We start from the raw sequence: 24,060 nt of genomic DNA on the forward strand, positions 1-24,060 counted from the left end.
CCATAATCTTAGCACCGGGAGCACAGCTAGGACGTGGTGAGCTGGATACTGTGTATAATCCAGAAGGGTGGAAATCTGATGAATTAGGCAAGTGATTGTGATAGGCTGGGATTAGATGGTCCCCCACAAAGGCCTGGGATGGGAGGAAGCCTTTCCAGAGTTTTCAGTTGTTGGGGGGAGCTGCATGTTCAATGGCAAGCTTGGAAGAGTTGGCAGACTTGAACAGTATATAGCAACTAGATTTGAATGCCAGTTGGAGTGGATGTGCCATTCATTTGGTGGCTGGTAAGACAGCCATACTGAGAAGGTCTAGGTGGCCAGGGGGCTGCCATTGTGGGAAGTCTGTGAGACGGTATTAGCAGAGGCCTAAAGCACAGCACTCTTAATTCTGCCTGCTGCGATCAGTCCCTACTGGGACTCCCCACCCCATGGGAATTGGAGTAAGGGGATACTGTGAGACTTGCTCCTGAAGGATTCAATCAGGCAATCACCGAAGACAACTAAGTTTGGAATAAGGACCATAGAGGTTGCTGGCTGTGCTCTCTATCTCCTACAAAACTATAGCACCACCTGGTGTCCCCCCACACATTGCAACATACTGTCATCAAGAGCAACGACTTCTGTTTAAAACAAATGAGGCAGTGAGAAGTAAAAAGGAGGACAAGGAGGTGAAGAACATGGAAGAACACATGAGGAGGAACCAACAGAAAAATTCAGGGAACAAAATCTAACTCTGGCTTAGTTCAGTAGCTCATGCCTGAAATCCTAGCACTTTGAGAGTCCCAGGGAGAAGTATCGCTTGAGGTGCCAAGGAGTTTGAGACCACCTGAACAACAGCAAGTCTCTGCATCTACAAAAAATAAAAAAATAAAAAATTAGCCAGGTATGGTAGCACATACCTATAGTCCCTACTACTCAGGAGGCTGAAGCAAGAAGATCAGTTGAGCCTAGAATTTGTGGTTGCTATGAGGTATGATGGTGTCACTGTACTCCAGCCCAGGCAACATAGGAAGACCTCATCTTAAAAAAAGATAAAATCTCAGAACCAGAAAAAAAAACCTATATAGCTAAGGCAGTTCTTAGTAATAAAAACAAAGCCGAAGGCATCAGCATATAAGATTTTAGGCTGTACTACAAGGCCATAGTGGTCAAGACAGCATGGTAGTGGCACAAAAATATAGACACAGACTTTTGGAATCGAACAGAAAACCAGGAAATGAAACTAACATTTTACAGCCACCTAATCTTCGATAAACCAAACAAGAACATACAATGGGGGAAAGACTCCCTATTCAATAAATGGTGCTGGGAGAACTGGATATCCACATGTAAAAGACTGAAACTGGACCTACACCTTTCTCCACTCACAAAAATTGATTCAAGATGGATAAAAGACTTAAATTTATGGCATGAAATAATAAAAATCCTCAAAGAAAGCATAGGAAAAACACTTGACAATATCAGCCTGGGGAAAGACTTTTTGAAGAAGACTTCCGTGGCAATTACAACAACAAAAATAAATGGGACTTAACCTGAAAAGCTTCTGTACAGCCGAGGAGATAACGACCAAAGCAAATAGACAATCTACACAATGGGAAAGGATATTTGGATATTCTGAATCAGACAAAAGCTTGATAACTAGAATCTATACAGAACTCAAATTACTCCACATGAAAAAAGTCAACAATCCCATGTATCAATGAGCAAGAGACATGAATAGAACCTTCATCATGAAGCAAATGGCTAGCAAACATATGAAAAAATGCTCATCATCCCTAATTATTAGAGAAATGCAAATCAAAACCACCCTGAGAAACCATTTAACCCCGGCGAGAATGGCCCACATCACAAAATCTCAAAACTGAAGATGCTGGCGCAGATGTGGAGAGAAAGGAACACTTTTACACTGCTGGTGGGACTGCAAACTAATACAACCTTTGTGGAAGGAAATATGGAGAACCCTCAAAGAGCTCAAGCTAGACCTCCCATTTGATACTGCAATCCCATTACTGGGCATCTACCCCGAAGGAAAATAAAATTCCTTTTATCATAAGGATGCTTGGACTAGACTGATTATCACAGCTCAATTTACAATTGCCAAAATGTGAAAACAGCCTAAATGCCCACCAACCCAGGTATGGATTAACAAGCTGTGGTATATGTACACCATGGAATACTATTCAGCCATTAAAAAAATGGAGACTTGGGCGGCGCCTGTAGCTCAGAGGAGTAAGGTGCTGGTCCCATATGCCGGAGGTGGTGGGTTCAAGCCCAGCCCTGGCCAAAAACTGCAAAAAAAAAAAAAAAATGGAGACTTTACATCCCTTGTATTAACCTGGATGCAAGTGGAACACATTATTCTTAGTAAAGCATCACAAGAATGGAGAAACATGAATCCTATGTACTCAATTTTGATATGAGGACAATTAATGACCTAGTACATGGTAGGGGGAGAGGGAAGAGGAGAACAGAGAGAGAAGGAGGGAGGGTGGGGGAAAGGAAGAGCAGAGAGAACAAAGGAGGGAGGGGTGGAAGAAGGGAAGAGCAGAGAGAGGAAAGGAGGGAGGGAGTAGAGTCTTGGTGCATGACACACCTTTTGGGGACAAAACACAATTATAAAAAGGGCTTTACCTAACAAATGCAATCAGTGTAATCTGGTTCTTATACCCTCAACAAATTCCCAACAACAACAAAAAAAATAGGCTCTGTGGCTCAAGCGGCTAAGGTGCCAGCCACATATACCTGAGCTAGCGGGTTTGAATCCAGCCCGGGCCCACCAAACAATGACGGCTGCAACTAAAAAAAAAAAGCAGAACGTTGTGGCGTGTGCCTGTAGTCCCAGCTACTTGGGAGGTGGAGGCAGGAGAATCACTTGAGCCAGAGTTGGAGGTTGCTGTGAGCTGTGATGCCACAGCACTCTACCCAGGGGAACAGCTTGAGGCTCTGTCTCAAAACAAATAAATTAAATTAAATAAGATAAAATCTCCTCTTAGACATAGTGCCATCTTTCTATTTTATTTATTTATTTATTTGAGACAGAGTCTCACTCTGTCACCCTGAGTAGAGTGCTGTGGCATCATCTTAACTCACAATAACCTCCAACTCTTGGGCTCAAGTGATCCACTTGCCTCAGCCTCCCAAATAGCTGGGACTACAGATGCTGACCAGACACCTGGCTAGTTTTTTTTATTTTTAGTAGAGACGGGGTCTCACACTTGCTCAGGTTGGGCTCAAACCCCTAAGCTCATTCAAGCAATCCACCTGCCTCAGCCTCCCAGAATGCTAGAATTACAGGCATGAGCCACTGCGCCCAGCCCTTTAATATATATTTTTAAAAAGTTGAACAACTTGTCTTTAGCCTTTAGGATGAGGTTAATAGATCAAGTATTCTTTTTTATTTTTAGAGACAGTTTCACTTTGTCGTCCTTGGTAGAGTGCTATAGCATGACAGCTCACAGCAACCTCCAACTCTTGGGCTTAGGTGATTTTCTTGCCTCAGCCTCCTGAGTAGCTGGGACTACAGGTGCCTGCCACAACACCCAGCTATTTTTTGTTGCAGTTTGTCCAGGGCCGGGTTTGAATCAAGTAGGCCAGTGCCCTACTCACTGAGCCACAGGCGCTGCCCACAGATCAAGTATTCTTCTGAGCAATATACAAAACCCAAGAGGTTGTAATAATCTAACCAACTTTAGTATAGCACAGTATACATAGTGTAGATGCCCTAATCTAAAAGAAAAGGCAGAAAAATAAAAGCCCTTCACAATCTACATTGCTGGGCAAACAAACCATTAGTTATCTCTTACTCTTCAGATTACTTAGGTTCACACATCAGGGTCTGTTAAGTTTTTCAAATAAGATGAGAATAATTTTCCTCCAAATTATTTCTGATTCAATGGACACTAAATGCAGTTAGCAGGAAGGAAGTAATAACTATCATTAACTGCATAGACACAGCCTTGCAGAAACTCAAAACCTTCTAACCTGAGCCCTGTTCCTAAAGGAAAGTTTTATCTCAGTCCTGCAGAAAGGAATAAAACATAGAGGGTCTTTAACTCATAACACTTATTAATACAATTCTTTAACTCAATCAATTTAGGAATTCTACTTTCTATGGCAATCAAAACCAAATATAAATTATGCTCGGAAAGAAGCTGTAAACCTATTTTTCAGGCGGAAATGTGAAAAAACATCATTACTACCAACAAGAAGTATAAAATGACTGTTAATAGGTAGAAAAGCATGACTGCAAGGCTATCCATTCTCAACTGAATTGACTGAAAGGGATCCCTAGCTGGCATTTGTCCAGCAACAATTATAAAAATGTACATATTCTGGCTTGGCACTTGTAGCTCAGTGGCTAGGGCACCAGCCACATACACCAGAGCTGGTGGGTTCAAACTCAGCACCAGCCTGCCAAACAACAATGACAGCTACAACCAAAAAAATAGCCAGGCATTGTGGTGGGAGCCTGTAGTCCCAGCTACTTGGGAGGCTCAGGCAAGAGAATCACTTAAACCCACGAGTTTGAGGTTGCTGTGAGCTATGATGCCACAGCACTCTACTGAGGGTCACATAGTGAGACTCTGTCTCAAAAAATAACAAATACAGACATATATACAAATATACATAATATACATATTAATATATAAACATTATATATTTATATAATATTTATAACAGAAATATATTAGTATATAAATATAATTAATATATAAATACATATTATATATACATATATATGTATAAACTAAAAGCAGAGGTTGGCAATCTGGTGCCAACTCTTTCCACAGCTTTTTTCTATTTTTTTTGGAGACAGAGTCTTACTTTGTCACCCCTGGTACAGTGCTGTGGCATCATAACTCACAGCAACTTCAGACTGTTGGACTCAAGTGATCCTCTTGCCTTAGCCTCCTGCGTAGCTGGGACTAAAGGCACCTGCCACAATGCCTGGCTATTTTTAAAGACGGGGTCTTGCTCTAGCTTAGGCTGGTCCCGAGGTAGTGAAATCAGGTTATCCTCGAGCCTCGGCTTCCCAGAGTGCTAGGGTTACAGGCCTAAGCCACCACACCTGGACTTCATAGCTATTTTTATAAGGCCTGTGAGCTAAATGTTTATCTTTAAGGGTTGTAAAGCAACAAAAAGCAAAAACGAACAAAAATTATGCAACAAGGACCACATGTGGTCCTCAAAGCCCAAAATATTTAGTATTTACAGACCCTTTACAGGAAAAGTTTGTTGACCTTAAAGTAATTCAAAGGCAAAATGATTTACAGAAATTTTAAAAATTCAATTTATCAGAAAGGATAGAAAACATGCAAATAAACAATCTACCTGTTAAATATGGTAGATTGAACATACACAATTACCTCTGATCCTCAATGAAACAACACCAAAAGGAATAAGGTTCTTTAAAAGCTGGAGTCTAGGGCGGCACCTGTGGCTCAAGGAGTAGGGCGCCGGTCCCATATGCCGGAGGTGGCGGGTTCAAACCCAGCCCCGGCCAAAAACCACAAAAAAAAAAAAAAAAAAAAAGCTAGAGTCTAGATGGAAAAAAGGAATTGGGTTTAAAGTCTATATAAAAAGCAGGGAGTCGGCTCAGCGCCAGCCACATACACCTGAGCTGGCGGGTCCTAATCCAGCCTGGGCGCGCCAAACAATAATGACGGCTGCAACCAAAAATAGCAGGGCATCGAAGCAGGTGCCTGTAGTCCCAGCTACTTGGGAGGCAGAGGCAGGAGAATCACTTGAGCCCAGGAGTCGGAGGTTGCTGTGAGCTGTGATGCCACAGTACTCTACCAAGGGCGACAGCTTGAGGCTCTGCCTCAAAAAAAAAAGAGGCGGCGCCTGTGGCTCAAGGAGTAGGGCGCCGGTCCCACATGCCAGAGGTGGAGGGTTCAAACCCAGCCCTGGCCAAAAAAAAAAAAAAAAAAAAGAAAGGTTCTCCGGCTTAGCAGGCCAGCCAGGCGACACCGAGTACCTGACCCAGGCACCTACGACCGCTCATTCTCAGTCGCCCTCTTCCTGCAGCCTGCCACGTGCACTCTATTGCCTGCCTCCTGGGCCAGTCTGAGTTTGCTGCCCACACAGATGGACTACAAGGACCAGAAGCTGGCTGAATAGATGTTCTAGGGAATTATTCTTTTTTCTGTGATAGTTGGATTTATCTACAGGTATGTGACTGAACAGTTCAGGTGGACTGTGTATATAGTTATGGCTGCATTTGCATTTTCATGTTTGCTGACACTTCCTCCTTGGCCTGTCTATCGCCGACATCCTCTCAAGTGGTTACCTGTTCAAGATTCAGGCACAGAAGAAACCAGGGGAAAGAAAAATTAAGAGGCATGCTAAAAATAATTAATTGGCGTTTTCGTGATCAGCACCTCCTTTCATTTCCTGTGAGATGAGCTAAATTGCTTTCTACCCAAAATATAAGCTAAACCACCTATGCTCTTAACAAATAGCTGTGTATAGATTTAGTTTCATTTCTAACCTAGGTGGGTTTGGACTTAAATAGTTCAGACCCTCTTTTCATAATCTTCCTCTGAAATGTGGAACAGAAAACACGAGTATGTTGTTTCTTTCAGGTATACATAAATAACAGAACAAATGCCTCAGAGCTGTAAAAAGATAATACAATTTAACTATCAAAGTTCTATAATTCATTATAAGTCATTAAACCATATTAATGTTTCCAATTAAAACGCATAGTGAAAGTTAAAAAAAAAAAGAAAGCAGGTAGTTATCTTCTCTCCCATTGTGTCTGACCACCCCAAGCAGACAGACGGCTACACTGCCAACTCCAACAGAGGAATGGATGTTTACTAGAGAAAATGAATCAAGGATGCTCCACATGTGAGGACACCTGGTTTGGAGCTTACTGCTGGGAAAGAGAAATGAAATCAAAGTTTTCCTCTCTCCCAAACCTCCCTTTTCCTGCCTAGTTCCTGAAGGCTGGCAACTAGGTTCATATGGCCCATGCAGGAGACGGGAGTATTTTCTTGAAAAACTACTCCAAAAGAAAAGACCAAGAGATACCAATGTGAAAAATATTGATGTTGGATGTTGAACATGTTTCATGTTCCCCTATGAAACCTCTACCTCCTCATCCTACAATAAAGATTTTTACACAAGGTAGGAGCATGTAGTACAATGGTTATAGTGCCAGCCACATACACCGAGCCTGGCAGGTTCAAACCCTTCCCCAGCCAGCTAAACAACAATGACAACTGCAACAAAAAAAATAGCTGGGTGTTGTGTTGGGCACCTGTAGTCCCAGCTACTTGGGAGGCTAAGGCAAGAGAATCACTTAAGCCCAAGAGTTTGAGGTTGCTGTGAGCCATGATGCCACAGCACTGTACTGAGGGTGACATAGTGAGACTCTGTCTCCAAAAAAAAAAAAGATTTTTATACAAAGTTAAATGAGGTGTTTGGTACCTTATCCTTTTCACACGAATGGATACTTAAGGATCACCAGACTTTTAAAGAAAGCTTCTAACAGAGAAACAAAAAAGTCTAAAAGAAATTTTAAAAATAAAACAAAATTCAAAATTTATATTTAGTGTCCTCAGACAGAAGTTAATGCATCCATGAAGCAAACTAAATTATCAGAATAAACGTTCAGAGAATAAAGAACTCTTAGAGATTAAAAATGTAAAAATAGGCCAGGTGCAGTGGCTCACGCCTGTAATCCTAGCACTCTGGGAGGCTGAGGCAGGTGGATTGCTTGAGCTCACGGGTTTGAGAGCAGCCTGAGCAAAAATCGAGACCCCCATCTCTACTAAAAATAGAAAAATGGAGGCAAGAGGATCGCTTGGGACCAAGAGTTGGAGGTTGCTGTGAGCTATGATATCATAGCACTCTACCCAGGGTGACAGCTTGAGACTCTGTTTAAAAAAAAAAAAGAAAAAAGAAAAATTAGCCAGGTGTGGTGGCATGTGCCTATAGTCACAGCTACACAGCAGGATCACTTGGGCTCAGGAATTTGAAGTTGCAGTAAGCTATAATGACCCCACTGTACTCTGGGAAAGAGATAGATCCTATCTCATAAAAAAAGTTTACCTCAAGACAAAGAAAACAAATGATGCTTCTAATTACACAAGAAAGACAAATTAATTTGCATAAGAACCAAAATGTAGTCAAAGTACATCATGTCTTAGATATGAACAATACAGACATAAATGGCCGATACTGACTGAATCACAAAATGTTATATAAATAAAGTTAGGTGTTCAGGAAGAGGAAAGTAAGAAGCAAGACAGAGTGGAGACTCTGTCTCAAAAAAATAAAAAAGAATACATACACATAGATAAGTTAGAATTTTTTTAAAAATTGAAGAAGCAGTAGGAAAATGGCAGTAAATATCAGAAGAAACAGATAAAATAATGTAAAGTGGGTGCCTTGCAGGAGAGGGTGTTGGAGATGGGGAAAAAAATAGAAACAAAGAATGACCCTTTTGCATTATAAATTTTGCAGTACAACTTGACCTTTTCAATTGCTTTGGTTTCCGCTTTGATAAAAAAGATAAAAGCAGTAAACTCATATACATAATTTCAGTAACCAGTTCATAAAATACACTGACACAGGCAGAAGGCAGAATAAAGGTTCTCCAAAGATGTCCACTGCACCTGTGAGTATGTTAGGTTACACGGAAAGGGGGAAGTAAGGCTGCACCTCGATCCTATCTTAAATTACTTATGTGGGCTGCTCGGGAGGCTGAGGCAAGAGAATCGCGTAAGCCCAAGAGTTAGAGGTTGCTGTGAGCCGTGTGAGGCCACGGCACTCTACCGGAGGGCGGTACAGTGAAACTCTGTCTCCACAAAAAAAAAAAAAAAAAAAAAAAAATTACTTATGTGGGACAAATGTAATCACAAAGGTCCTTATAAATGGAAGGGGAGAAAGAAGAGTCAGAGAGAGATTTGAAGATGCTGTGCTGGCTTTGAAGATGAAGGAAGGGACCACAAACTGAAGCTTGTAGATGTTCCCTAAAAGCTGGCAAAGACAAAGAGAGATTTTCCTCCAGGAATTCCTGAAGAAATAAAGCCTACTGACTCTTTAATTTTACCCCAGTGAGACCCACTTTGAATTTCTAACCTCCAGAACTCTAAGAGTATGTTTGGGGTTTTTATTTGTTTTTTGCTTTGTGTTCATCTTTATTTCTCACACCTTTATTTTTTTGAGACAGGGCATCATTCTGTCACCCAGGCTAGAGTGCTATGGCATTACCATGGCTCCCTACAACCTCAAACTCCTGGGCTCAAGGGACCCTTGTGCCTCAGCCTCATGAGAGAGGAGCTGGGATTACTGGAAAATACCACTGTGCCTGGACAATTTTTCTTTCCTTCCTTTCTTTTTTTTTTGTTGGAGACAGAGTCTCATTATGTTGCCCTCGGTAGAGTGCCATAGCATCCCAGCTTACAACAACCTCAAACTCCTAGGCTCAAGCAATTTTCCCGCCTCAGCCTCCCAAGTAGCTGGGACGACAGGTGCCCGCCACAAGGCCCGGCTATTTTTTGGTTGCAGCTGTCACTGTTGTTTGGCAGCCTGGGCTGAATTCGAATCTGCTAGTTCTGGTGTGTGTGGCTGGCGCCTTAGCCGCTTGAGCCACAGGTGCCGAGCCCATGTAGCTATTCTAAGGGCACCATTATAACTGCCATCCTGAATCAGAAAAAGTCGGTATCACTAGAAACAGAGATGTTACACACAAATTAGACCTTCTTATCAATTCAATCTATAGACTAAGAGAGTCAGGCCATCAGAATGTTCCCAACCATGACAGTCTGAACTGGTTGTCTGCTATAAGGGCTGGCAGGGAAATCCAGAGTGTAAATGAATCTTTATGTTGTTTTTAAGACACTGAATTTGTGGTAATTTGTTAATAGGAGCAGTAAGAAACTAATAAAGCACATTAAACACATTTTCTCAAGCAATTAAAAAGAGATATGGTATTAATGTTAAGTTCTTACTAAATTTGTATTTAATCTTACAGTTTTAATAGGACAACGTATGCAGTTTGATAATCGGTTACTAAGCCTAAAGTTCTCAAAGATTAAGTTCCTTCTACCCGAAATTAATTGTACCAAAAAAATTAGGCTCGTAATTGGCAGCTTATAGAAGAAATCACATTTTTCTCTTCTTTTAGAGGTAAACGAATGTACCAAATTATTACAATATCCCTTCTGGCCTTTATTTGATGAAGGCCATAAAAATCTATAGATTGGAAAGGATGTTAAACTTAGTGACTGAATTGTAAAACAAAAACCCAAATCTTCTACATATTTACCTAGCAATTGCTAACCTATGCTTTAAAACTTATTGGAGTAGTTTTTGAGATAGAGTCTCAAGGAGTAGGGCGCTGGCCCCATATACTGGAGGTGGCGGGTTCAAACCCGGACTCGGTCAAAAAACTGTAAAAAAAAAAAACAAAACATTATTGGTGATGAAAACTCACTGTCCCAAAGCACACTATTCCATCTTTGGATAGCTGTGATTCTTAGTTCTTTATTCTTAGTTCTGTTATCTCTCATTTCTATCTGTAGGGTCTATTTCTTATCCTCAGTGTTAAATAAAACAATTAAAAATCAGACCTTGCAAAAGTCACAAAATACCCATTGTATTTGCCCTGAGTTCTCGAATATCTAGGTTGACTACTCCTAGCTCATTCAATCATACCTCAAAGACCTAAATTTACACCCCAGCTCTGCTATTTATTAAGTATAAACAACATGGACAAGTTTTTAACCTTTTGGAATCTGCTTTGTCATTGATAAAACAGAGAATACTGCTTGTTACAGTTTCTGTGAGGTTTAGAAATAATGTGTTCTGAAGTAGTGGTAGTGCCTGCACACAGCAAACACTGAATAGTAACAGCAGCCATTATGGCAATGACGGCAGTGATTGGTAGTGCCTGTGGCTCAATGGGTACGACGCCAGCCCCATATACCAGGGGTGGCAGGTTCAAACCCGGCCCCGGCCAAACTGCAACAAAAAAATAGCTGGGCTTTGTGGCAGGCGCCTGTAGTCTCAGCTACTCGGGAGGCTGAGGCAAGAGAATCACCTAGGTGAGGTCTGTGGCTCAGTGGGTAGGGCGCCAGCCCCATATCCCTAGGGTGGTAGGTTCAAACCCGGCCCCGGCCAAACTTCAACAACAACAAAAAAAGAGAACCGCCTAAGCTGGAGGTTGCTGTGAGCTTTGATGCCACTGCACTCTACTGAGGGTGACAAAGTAAGACTCTGTCTCTAAAAAGAAAAAATAAATAATGGCAGTGATTTGAATTCCGACTTGACCCAAGCTGCTCTCTTCTGAATGAGCTATATTTTGTCATTAACCCTAAAAGATGAAGGATCTAACTAAAAGCAACGTCCAGGGTTTGCCTGATCTGTGCAGAGGACAGTAGGCCCATCTCTCCCTTCCCTTATCCTTGGTACCATATTTCCACAAAAAGAAGCCTAAGATCAAATCTGTTCTCTTTCATGGCCTTATCACACTGCTACCTCATAGAGAATACACACTGAATAAAACAAAATACTAAAATTATAAAATTAGGCTCGGCACCCGCAGCACAGTGATTATGGTACCAGCCATATACACCGAGGCTGGTGGGTTGGAACCTGGCCCGGGCCAGCTAAAAACAAAAATGACAACTGCAACAAAAAAACAGCCGGGCATTGTGGCAAGTGCCTGTAGTCCCAGCTAACTTGGGAGTCTGAGGCAAAAGAATCACTTAAGCCCAGGAGTTTGAGGTTGCTGTGAGCTGTGACACGATGGTACTCTACCAAGGGTGACACAGTGTGAGACTCTATCTCAAAAAAAAAAAAAAAAAAAATACTAAAATTAGGCTGGGCATGGTGGCTCATGCCTGTTCCTAGCAGTCTGGGAGACCAAGACAGAAGGATCCCTTGAGCTCAAGAGTTCAAGACCAGCCTGAGCAAAAGTGAGACCCCATCTCTACTAGAAAAAGTAGCTGAGCATGGTGATTGTGGTGCAAGCCTATAGTCCCAGCTACTTGGGAGTCTGAGGCAAGAGGATTGCTGCTCAAGCCCAGGAGTTTGAGGTTGCTGTGAGCTACAACACTCTAGAAATTGCCTACCATGCTTATTAAAAGTGCTTTTGTTTCTTTTTTTAGAGGCAAAGAGTCTCACTTTATCATCCTCAGTAAAGTACCGTTGTGTCACAGCTCACAGCAACGTCCAATGCCTGGGCTTAGGCGATTCTCTTGCCTCAGCCTCCCAAGTAGCTTCAACTATAGGCGCCTGCCACAATGCCCAGCTATGTTTTGTTGCAGTTTGGCTGGAGCCATGTTTGAACCCACCACCCTTGGTATATGGGGCCGGTGCCCTACCCACTGAGCGACAGGCGCCACTCACCACGCTTATCAAAACTTTTAAGGACTCCCCCCTTAACTCAACATACTCCATAATCAATTTTTGATAATCCCTTCTTTATAGCAATACAAACAGTCGCAGAATAGCAATAGTCTGGGACTCCGTTAAGAGTTTACATAGCGGCTAGGGCGCCAGCCACATACAAAAAAGAATTCTTACACCGAAAATAAACACAACTCTAAATCCAGTCAAAGGAAAATTTTGGTTCAGCTCAAATTTACTATGAACTCGGTGGTTATAATCTTTCTGCTTTTTTTTTTTTTTTTTAGTCTCACTTGGTTGCCCTCTAGTAGAGTGCTGTGGTGTCACAGCTCACAGCAACCTAACTCTTGGGCTTAAGTGATTCTCTTGCCTCAGCCTCCCAAGTAGCTGGGACTACAGACACCTGCCCCAACGCCTGGCTATTTTTTTTTCCCCCCACAGCTTTTGGTCGGAGCCAGGTTTGAACCTGCCACCTCCAGTATATGGGGCTGAAGCCCTACTCCTCTGAGCCACAGGCGCTGCCCCAGCTATTTTTTTTTTTTTTTTTTGGATATAGAGTCTCAAGCTGTTGTCTTGGGTAGAGTGCCCTGGCATCATAGTTCACAGTAACCTCCAACTTGGATTAAAGTGATTCTCTTGCCTCTGTTTTCCTATTTTTAGCAGAGACGGGGTCTCACTTTTGCTCAGATGGGTCTTGAACTCATGAGCTCAAGCAATCCACCCATCTCAGCCTCCCAGAGTGGTTGGATTATAGGCACGAGCCGCCGCGCCCAGCAATGCCTGGCTACTTTTTAGAGATGGGCGTCTTTGCTCTTGCTCAGGCTGGTCTCGAACCTGTGAGCTCAGGAAATCCATCCACCTCAGCCTCCCAAGTGCTGGCATTACAGGCATGAGCCACTGCACTCAGCCCTGTCTTTCTGTTTTAAAGCTGTCCCTTAGGTCCATATATCCTCCTATACTATCTGGTGTCTAAAGGTAAAAACAAAGGAGGGAAAAATAAACTCAAAATTTAATAGATGTTCCAAGTAACCCTTAAACTTGAAATTATCTGAGATTAGACCACTTATATCCAGGAGGCACACATTAATTATATACATAAGTTGCCAAAGAGTAAATTCCGGCAGTATGGTATTTTAAAACATTAATGAGAAGTCAGGCACGGTGGCTTACACCTGTAATCCTAGCACTTCGGGAGGCCGAGGCTGGTGGATCACCTGAGCTTATGGGTTCAAGACCAGCCTGAGCCAGAATGAGACCCAATCTCTAAAAATAGCCAGGTGTTATGGCAGGTGCCTGTAGTCCCAGCTACTTGGGAGGCTGAGGCAAGAGAATCGCTTGAACCTAAGAGTCTGAGGTTGCTGTGAGCTATGACACCAGGGCACTCTACCAAGGGCGACAAAATGAGACCCTGTCTAAAAATAACAACAATAATAATAATATAAAGCCATTTATATAAAAGTTGTTGTAGATGCCTATGTTTAAAGACAACAATAGGAAATGGACCCATTTCAGCTGCCCATGTGATTGTTTTATTAATGTAATTCTCTGCTAGTATATAATATTCTGCTACAATTAATAAATATTCTATTATATAATTAAGTATAATCAATAGCAGTGCTAGCAGAAACATATTAGCTATTCCATAAAGAAACTGTGGCTGGGCATAGTGGCTCATGCCTATGATGCCAGTACTTTGGGAGGTTGAGGCAGAAGGATCCCTTGAGGTCAGAAGTTCCAGACCAACCTGGACAACTTAGCAAGACTGCTTCTCTACAAAAAAATTTAAAAATTAGCTGGATGTCCCAGCTATTTGGGAAGCTGTGCTAAGAAGATTATTCAAGTCCAACACTTAGAGGTTACAGTGAACTGTGACCAAGTCACTGCACTCCAGCCTGAACAAGAGACCCTTTCTTTTTTTTTTTGTTAAGAGACAGTCTCAGGCGGCGCCTGTGGCTCAGTCCGTAAGGCGCCGGCCCCATATACCAAGGGTGGCGGGTTCAAACCCGGCTGCAGCCAAACTACAACAAAAAAATAGCCGGGCGTTGTGGCAGGCGCCTATAGTCCCAGCTACTCGCGAGGCTGAGGCAAGAGAATCGCTTAAGCCCAGGAGTTGGAGGTTGCTGTGAGCTGTGTGAGGCCACGGCACTCTACCAAGGGCCATAAAGTGAGACTCTGTCTCTACCAAAAAAAAAAAAGAGAGAGAGACAAGAGTCTCACTTAGTCACCCTTGGTAGAGTGCCGTGGCATCACAGCTCACAGCAACCTCTAGTTCTTGGGCTTAGGCAATTCTCTTCCCTTGAACCTGCCACCCTCAGTATATGGGGCCGGTGCTCTACTCACTAAGCCACAGGCGTCGCCCAAGAGACTCTTTCTGAAAGAATGAAAATGAGTCTAAGACTTAAGTCCTTCCTAATCCAACTGTAGCTTCCTTTTATATATCATACCCCTCAAAACACTCCCTTCCCCATACACCCTAGATCTATCAACTGAAGAGGCCTAGCAATAATGACCAACCCAGCTGGCAACAGCACCCACTCCTACCATTCAGGTTATGGCTGTTCAAATGCTAGTTCCCTCTAAAAGGAACACTGTTTCCTTGGAGAAATGGCTGATTCCTACTGAGACAGGAAATCTGTATGATGAACCCAGAATATCTTATACCAGATAGCCAGGAAGCTATGGAAGGCCATTAGAGTCCTGTCAAAGGAAGTTGGAAGTCATTATGAAGATAGTATAATTCCTCACTTGCCAAAGATGGTACAATTTTAGCACCAATAACAACAGTCCTGCTAAGAAATCCCCCTATTAAAAAAACAAACGACCAGGAGCTAAAAAAATTATGTTTACAAACATGAGTATTTAATGATATAAAACTTGAGGCAGGCCAGGCGCAGTGGCTCACACCTGTAATCCAGTACTGTGGGAGGCTGAGGTGGGGGGATTGCTTGAGCTCAAGAGTTCAAGTCTTGTCTGAGGTAGAGTGAGATCCCTGACTAATGAAAAAAACTGAAAAGCCCAGCCGGGTACAGCAGCAAATGCCTGTAATCCCAGCAGTCTCAAAGGCTGAGGCAACAGGATGCCCACAGCCCGAGTCTGAGGTTGCAGTTAGCTATGACACCACTGTACTCTGCTCAGGGCACAGGGTAGAACTCTGTCTCAACAAAAAGAACATCAATCAATCTTAAGGCAGCTTGGTAAACAATTCAGTATTTTGAAAAACTAGAAATAAAAGAATGGAAGCAAGCTTGACACCTGTAGCACAGTGGTTACAGCACCAGCGACACACACTGAGGCTGGCGGGTTCGAGCTCAGCCTGGGCCAGCTAAACAACAAAGACAACCACAACAAGAAAACAGATGGGTGTTGTGGCAGGTGCCTTGTGGTCCCAGCTTCTTGGGAGGCTGAGGCAAAAGAATCGCTTAAGCCCAAAAGTTTGAGGTTGCTGTGAGCTGTGACATCACGGTACTCTACTGAGGGCGACATAGTTAGACTGCCTTAAAAAAAAAAAAAAAAAAAGGAAGCATTTATTTTACCTTTCCTATTTAAACTCTATCTCAGCCAGGCATGGTGCCTCAGCTAGTGGACTGCTTGAACCCAGGAGTTCAAGACCAGCCTAAGCAAGAGCAAAACCCCATTTCTACTAAAAATAGAAAAATTAGCTAAGTGTTGTGATGGGGCTTGTAGTCCCAGCTACTTGGGAGGCTAAGGCAAGAGCCCAGGAGTTTGAGATTGCTGTGAGCTGTGATGATACAGCACTCTAGCCTGGGAAACAGAGTGAGAACTAGTCTCAAAAATAAATAGGGCCTACGCAGTGGCTCACGCCTGTAATCCTAGCACTCTGGGAGGCTGAGATGGGTGGATTGCCTGAGCTCACAGGTTATAGACCAACCTCAGCCAGAGAGAGACCCAATCTCTAAAAACGGCCAGGTGTTGTGGTGGGCACCTGTAGTCCTAGCTAACTGGGAGGCTGAGGCAAGAGAATTGCTTAAGCCCAAGAATTTGAGGTTGTAGTGAGCTATGATGCCATAGCACACTACCCAGATGACAGCTTGAGAAAAATAAAATAAAATAGGCTCGGTACCTGTGGCTCAAGTGTCTAAGGCACCAGCCACATACACCTGAGCTGGTAGGTTCAAATCCAGCCCGGGCCTGCCAAACAACAAGGACAGTTGCAACCAAAAAAAATCACTGAGCGTTGCGGCAGGTGCCTGTAGTCCCAGCTACTTGGGAGGCAGAGGCAGAAGAATCGCTTGAGCCCAGGAGTTGGAGGTTGCTGTGAGCTGTGATGTCACAGCACTCTACCCAGGGTGACATCTTGAGGCTCTGTCTCAAAAAAAAAAATAATAATAATAAAATAAAATAAAAAACTAGCTGGGCCTGGTGGCTCATGCCTATAATTGTAGCATTCTAGGAGGCAGAGGCTGGTAGACTGCTTCAGCTCAGGAGTTCAAAATCAGTCTGAGCAAGAGTAAGACTCCATCTTACTAAAAATAGAAAAACTTGGCTTAGTGGGTAGGGCACCAGCCCCATTTACCGAGGGTGCAGGGTTTGAACCCAGCTCCGGCCAAACTGCAACAAAAAAATAGGGGCGTTCTGGTGGGCACCTGTAGTCCCAGCTACTCAGGAGGCTGAGGCAAGAGAATCCCCTAAGCTCAAGAGCTGGAGGTTGCTGTGAGCTGCGATGCCACAGCACTCTACCAAGGGCAATAAAAAAAAGTCTTCACGATTAAAAGTTCTGTTCTATTTTTACTTCTGCTACAATATACTTTAATCTATTGAAAAGTAAGTTCCAAGAATAAAAATTTAAGGTAGAATGCAGCTATATGAATTGTACACAAAACATAAGATTTTTATATAACTGGTAATATATCATCACTACAGTAAACTCTAAATTCCAGCCAGTGACTGAAGGGGTTGAGATCCAAAACCATTAGCCATCACCAATTCCCCAAGCTAGCTGAACTCACTGGGCAATGACAATGAACATTTCAATAGTACATTTTTTAATTAAAAAAAGCAATAAATGTGAAATGATTAAATGCTCTGGAAAATTTACAATTCACCAGTTTGCACAATTTAAGTCATTTTGAGAGAAAACAAATAACTTCGACTTCTATCACTTGTTAACTACTCAATTCAGCCTTTGAAATATGTACGCCAAAAGGTACTTCCTCTGGGAAAAGTGTCGTAAATATACTGTTCTGGAATATATGTGGGAATATATGTGGAACCTAGCAACCCTCTTTAAAAGTTTCATTTGTGAATGTCTCTCCCTGCCTATCCACCCTACAAGATCTAAATATCTTTTAAGAATCAAACTAACGGGCGGCGCCTGTGGCTCAGTCGGTAAGGTGCCGGCCCCATATGCCAAGGGTGGCAGGTTCAAACCCAGCCCTGGCCAAACTGCAACAAAAAAATAGCCGGGCGTTGTGGCAGGCGCCTGTAGTCCCAGCTGCTCCGGAGGCTGAGGCAAGAGAATCGCGTAAGCCCAAGAATTAGAGGTTGCTGTGAGCCGTGAGCCGTGGCCATGGCACTCTACCCGAGGGCGGTACAGTGAGACTCTGTCTCTACAGAAAAAAAAAAAGAATCAAACTAACGGGGAGTCGCCTGTGGCTCAGTCGGTAAGGCGCCGGCCCCATATACCGAGGGTGGTGGGTTCAAACCTGGCCCCGGCCAAACTACAACCAAAAAATAGCCGGGCCGGGCCTTGTGGCGGGCGCCTGTAGCTACTCGGGAGGCTGAGGCAAGAGAATCGCTTAAGCCCAGGAGTTGGAGGTTGCTGTGAGCTGCGTGATGCCATGGCACTCTACCGAGGGCCATAAAGTGAGACTCTGTCTCTACAAAAAAAAAATAATAATAATAAAATAAATCAAACTAACGGACTTCTCATCAATCTTTCCCACTGACACAATCATGTGACTGGTCTCTTCACCATTTGACTAAATGAATCACCCAATTAAAAAAAAAAAACCACACACCACAGTCTTGCTCTAAGACAAAAAACATTAGCAATGAATTATACGAAAGGCACAGAGGGTACTTTTTAGGCCTTACTCTGACAATTCACTCTTGCACACTGCTTGCAAGGTAAAATCTTAACCATCCAGAAGTTACCAGAACATAGAGGACATTCCTTCCCCAAGCTGGAGAGGATGAATGAGCTTAATACTTTACTTCCTCCTCTCTGCCCTAGCCATACGGCCAGGTGATCGAATCTTATTTTAATAGATTCTTATTTGAGATTATGATTTCTCAGAATAGCTAGAAAGACTATGGAACCTACTGAAAGATTTCTTCCGATATTGGAAAAATATTAAAAATCGGCGGGGTCTGATATGCCAAGCCATGAAAAATAGGAAAGAAAGTGTCAGTAAAAAAAAAAAAAAGCAATCCCAGAACGGGAACCTCTGGGAGAGAGGGCTCATTCTTCAACTCTGACTTGTGGAAACCTGAAACGCTCAATCAGGTAAAATGCCCTGGTAACCTAGGGAGGCGGGACTCGTAGTGCTAAACCATGGCTCCAGGCCTCAAAGGGGTGTGACCTAGTGACCAATCGGTTGGTGACAAACTTTGGGTATACCCCAAGGACCGAGCCCTGCTCGGATCATCGCGGCCCAATTTGGGTGGATAAGACTGAGACTGATCCGGTCACCTGGGGACCACAGCCCGGGGCGAGCATCCAGGCCCGGGAAGAGGCGGCGGGGTGAGGCCGGCCCGGCTCACCTTTGAAGAAGCGCAGAGCCAGGCCATACAGCTCCTCCAGGCCGAAGCCCCAGCGCAGCTCCAGCTGCCGCGCCTCCTCCGCCGCGCCCCCAGTCGCCGTCTCCCCGGTCTCTGGTTGCTCCCCTGCGGCCCCGGGGCCCCGAACGGATCCCAGAGGCGAGGGCGGTGGCAGCGGCGGCGGCAGCAGCGGGGCGCCCTCCAAGCCGGGCCGCTCCTCCGAATCCGGGCTTAGCGTGAGGCCGTCGACGGACACCTCGAGTCGCTCTGCGTTCAGCACTGCCGCCATCTCCGGCTGCTGCGCCTCCTCCGCGGGGACAGGCGGCGGCCACGTATCGACTTCCTGCTGACCTCTGACGTCCACTTACCGACACCGGAACTTCCGGCGCTGAGGGGACTGGAGGGCTCCGAGACAGGGGCTGCGGCCTGGAGCCCCGCCCCCTCCGGAACGTCGGCCACGCCTCCCCGCGGGCTGGTGGGTCTCCGAAGTCCTTTCCGCCCTCGCTGAGTCCTCTAGGACCAGCTTCCTACCGGTGGGTGGTTGCTGCGCCCCCGCCCCCCGCCCAACTGTCCCCTCCCCTCGGTTCTACTTTGTGGCTCTCAGTGTCCGGCTGGGATGGGGTCAGAGGAGTCGTGTATGCGGGCTCTGTTCTGTGAGGGCTGCCGTGCGACGAGCTCCCCGGCCTCCATCCGGGTCTCAGACCCTTCGCCGTTCAGTTGCCCACCGCAGATTTCTTTGACCTTTACGAATCCGAGGACATGCAGGCCAAATGCCAAGGATTTTTTGTTTTTGTTTTTGAAAGAAAGAAAGAAAACTCGGCTCGGTGCCCGTAGCTCAGTGAGTAGGGTGCCGGCCACATACACCTGAGCTGGCGGGTTGGAATCCAGCCAGGGCCTGCCAGACAACAGTGACAACTACAGCCAAAAACTAGCCGGGATTTGTGGCGGGCGACTGTGGACCTAGCTAGCTACTCTAGAGGCTGAGGCAAGAGAATCGCTTGAGCTCGAGAGTTGGAGGTTGCTGTGAGCTGTGACGCCACTGCAGTCTACTGAAGGCGATAAAGTGAGACTGTTTCAAAAAGAAAAAAAAAAAGAAAGAAAAAAGTATGGCTGCAGAGAAATTCTGTAATTTCTCTGAGGTTGTAGACAGAGGCAGATCTTGGTTTTGCAGAAATGAAGTTCATACAATTTGTGGGACCCCCTTAGAAAAAAAAAGAGTACAAAATTTATGAGCAGAGGATAGGAAAGTGAATATATGAGTAGAATGAGGAAGAAATTACAAATGACATTTTTACATGTTAGCAAAACCCACAAACATCACACACATAACCATATTTTTATTAACTACCTGATAACACTTCTACAAGGCATCCAAGAGCCGAGAAACGTAATTGTTCTATTTTTTTAAACGTGAACATGCCCTTGACAACATTATGTATATTCACCTATGCACTTAATGTTTCTAAACTTTTGAAACACCATTTATGATCATTTTTCCTACATTTTTTTGACTGCATACTTTTGGTTGTCTTTTCCTGTACCAATTGTAGGTTTTATTTCTTTTCTTTCTTCCTTTCCATTCCTTCCCTCCTTTTTTCTTTCTTTTCTTTTCTTTTTTGGAGACAGAGTCTAACTCTGTTGCCCTCAGTAGAGTGCCCTGGTGTCACACAGCTCACAGCAACCTTAAACTCCTGGGCTTAGGCTATTCTCTTGCCTCAGCCTCCCAAGCAGCTGGGAATACAGGCGCCCGCCACAACGCCCGGCTGTTTTTTTGTTGCAGTTTGGCTGGGGCTGGGTTTGAACCCACCACCCTCGGCATATGGGGCCGGCACCCTACTCACTAAGCCACAGGCACCGCCCTATTTTTTGTTGTTGTTGCAGTTTGGCCAGGGCCGTGTGACCCACCACCCTCGGTATATGGGGCTAACTGAGCTGCATAGAGCCCTACCCACTGAGCCACAGGCGCCACCCTCTTTCTTTTCTTTCTTTTTTTTTTTTTTTTTGTAGAGACAGAGTCTCACTTTATGGCCCTGGGTAGAGTGCTGTGGCCTCACACAGCAATCTCCAACTCCTGGGCTTAGGCGATTCTCTTGCCTCAGCCTCCTGAGTAACTGGGACTACAGGCGCCCGCCACAAAGCCAGGCTATTTTTTTGGTTGCAGTTTGTCGGGGCGGGGTTTGAACCCACCACGCTCGGTATATGGGGCCAGTGCCTTATGGACTGAGCCACAGGCGCCGCCCTCTTTTCTTTATTTCCTTTTTTTTTTTTTTGAGACAGAGTCTCACTATGTTGTTCTGGGTGGAGTGATGTGGCATCACAGCTCACAGCAATCTCAAACTCTTGGACTTAAGCAATTCTCCTGCCTCAGCCTCCCAAGTAGCTGGGAACAGGTACCGGCCACAATGCCTTGGTCGTAGTTTGTAGGAGAATGAACTCCATGCTTATAAGAACACTGGTTCTTGAGGGAAACACTGAGAGCAGAACAGTCTCCTGGCTGGCCTAGAGATGTTTTGTAGCCTGGGGATAAGCCCTCAAGTAACTTTCATTTATTTTTTTTTTGCAGTTTTGGCTGGGGCTGGGTTTGAACCCATTACCTCCAGTATATGGGGCCGGCGCCCTATTCCTTTGAGCTGCAGTCACCGCCAGCCCTCAAGTAACTTAGTGCTCTAATGAAATGAGATCGGTTGCTCATTAGTAAGCAGGCTTTGTACCTTGAGAATTTGTGGTGCTGATACAGGACAAGTGGCATCCCAGGCAGCTCATGGAGCTGGGGGTCGCCAACCTGCTCCCTCTGCCTTGTTGGTGCAGTGGCAGCAGGTAGCGGAACCAGCGGGCTGGAGTGTGGGCAGGGGGTCCCCATTTCCTAGGCATGGGAATGAAAGGGATTGTAGCCATTCATTTGCTACCCAGACATGTTCCAGACATGTCCCAGACACACTAAATGTAACTACCGAGGGCCCCATGCGATAATATACCCCTAGACAAAGAGCCTGCAGAGAGACAGACAGACAGGGAGAGAGAGCACTTTTCTCTCCTGACCCGAGTTTTCTCTCTCTGCCAGGAGCTCTGGCACTTCTGTTTTCTTTTCTGTAAATAAATCCTGTCTTACATTTCATCTGTGGTCTGCAGATTCATTCTTCGAATCACCGAGACCAAGACCCTACTGAAGAGCGAAATTCCGGTATCAGCGCTTCAGGTTGGGGGTCAAGCCCGTGGGGAGAAAGAGCACGTAGCAATCCTTAAACACGTAGCCCTTGTATGTGATTACTGAGCACTCCCCACACCTGTATCAATCTCAATAAATAGCCACTGCGGAGTTTGCTCCGGGCTCTACTGCATCTCGTGAGCCTCACGTTTTGCAAGCTTGTACTTTCAATCCGAGTACTTGCTGTTTCGTGCGTGCGGCACCAGCAACCTTAGAGGCTCCAGCAGTGGTTGTCATTGTTGTTTGGTAGGCCCACCCTGGATTCAAACCCATCAGCTCCAGTATATGTGGCTGGCGCCCTAGGCACTGAGCCTTTTGTTTTTTTATTTTGTTTTGTTTGAGATAAATTCTCACTTTGTCCCCTTCGGTAGGGTGCTCTGGTGTTACAGCTCACAGCAACCCCTTAACTCCTGGGCTCAAGCGATTCTCTTGTCTCATCTTCCCGAGTAACTGGGACTACAGGCCTCTGCCACAATGCCAGGCTATTTTTAGAGCCCAGGTGGAGGAGGGTGGCCGGGGTGTCTCACTCTTGCTTAGGCTGGTCTTGAACCTGTTAGTTCAGGCAATTCACCGGCCTCAGCCTCCCAGAGTGCTAGGATTGCAGGCATGAGTCACCCCACACACCCCTTTTTTTCCTTCCCTTCCCTTCCCTCCCCTTCCCCTTCTTTCTTCTTTCTTCCCATTCCTTCCTTTCTCTTTTTTTCTTCCTTTCTTTTCTTCTTTCTTTCTTTTTTTTTTTTTAAGAGGCAAGTTCTTGCTCTGTTCCCAGGCTGGAATGCAGTAGTAGCACTATCCAACTGCTGGGCTCAGCCTACAGGCATACCCCACAACATCCAACTGATGTTTTCCATTTTTTTTTGTTTTTGGGGTTTTTTTTTTTTTTTTAGAGAGAGGGCCTTTCTTTCTTTTTCTTTTCTTTTCTTTTTTTTTTTTTTTTAGACAGAATTTTACTATGTCGCCCTTGGTAGAGTGCTGTGGCGTCACAGCTCACAGCAACCTCAACACCCTTGGGCTCAAGTGATTCTCTTGCCTCAGCCTCCCAGGTAGCTGGGACTACAGGCACCGGCTACAACACCCAGCTATTTTGTTGTTGTTGCAGTTGTCATTGTTCAGCTGGCCTGGGGCCAGTTTGAACCCACCAGCCCAGTGTACATGGCCCGCACCCTAACCGCTGAGCTACTGGTGCCCAGCCTTTAACTTTTTTTTTTAAGAGACAGTCTCATTTTGTCACCCTCAGTAGAGTACCATGGTGTCACAGCTCACAGCAACCTCCAGCTCTTGGGCTTAGATGATTCTCTTGCCTCAGCCTCCCGAGTAGCTGGGACTATAGGCACCAGCCACAGTGCCTGGCTATTTTTTGTTGTTGTTGCAGTTCACTGGGGCTGGGTTTGAACCCACCACCCTTGGTATATGGGGCTGGTGCCCTACTCACTGAGCCACAGGCACGGCCCAACACCTATTTTTAGAGACAGGGTCTCATTCTTGCTCAGGCTGGTCTCAAACCTGTGAGCTCTAGCAGTCCACTCACCTGGCCTTCCTGAGTGCTAGGATTATAGTTGTTAGCCATCCTGCAGGCCCACATGTTTTTTTTCTTAACGAGTTTGGGGGGAGGGCCTCGCTCTGTCATTGGAGCCTAGAGTGCAGTAGGGTCATCACTGTTGACTGTAACATCAGTCTCCTGGGCTTGAGCGATCCACCTGCCTCACCCTCCCAAGTAGCTGGGACTACAGGTACATACCATCCAGGTAATTTTTCTATTTTTGGCTCGCTTT

The 24,060-nt window shown here is 44.9% G+C and overlaps 1 protein-coding gene, 1 long non-coding RNA gene and 1 pseudogene across 3 annotated transcripts in view; 2 read left to right on the forward strand and 1 right to left on the reverse strand.

Moving 5' to 3' along the window:
* Window positions 1–19,481, reverse strand: part of ACBD3 (acyl-CoA binding domain containing 3) — a 50,194-nt gene extending 30,713 nt beyond the window's left edge. For both annotated transcript variants that reach the window (XM_053604054.1, XM_053604053.1), the window contains exon 1: window positions 19,087–19,481. In XM_053604054.1, the coding sequence (XP_053460029.1) occupies window positions 19,087–19,372 (286 nt within the window). In that variant the 5' untranslated portion in view covers window positions 19,373–19,481. The remainder of the gene's footprint in view (window positions 1–19,086) is intronic.
* On the forward strand, window positions 429–6,586 carry LOC128595592 (signal peptidase complex subunit 1-like; annotated as a pseudogene).
* On the forward strand, window positions 19,472–22,410 carry LOC128595449 (uncharacterized). The gene is made up of 2 exons (XR_008382935.1): window positions 19,472–19,616; window positions 22,213–22,410. It is a non-coding gene; the product is annotated as an uncharacterized LOC128595449 (long non-coding RNA).
* Window positions 22,411–24,060: the final 1,650 nt, after the last annotated feature.

The sequence above is a fragment of the Nycticebus coucang genome, chromosome 10 (assembly GCF_027406575.1).
Source record: "Nycticebus coucang isolate mNycCou1 chromosome 10, mNycCou1.pri, whole genome shotgun sequence".
NCBI classification, from domain to species: domain Eukaryota; kingdom Metazoa; phylum Chordata; class Mammalia; order Primates; family Lorisidae; genus Nycticebus; species Nycticebus coucang.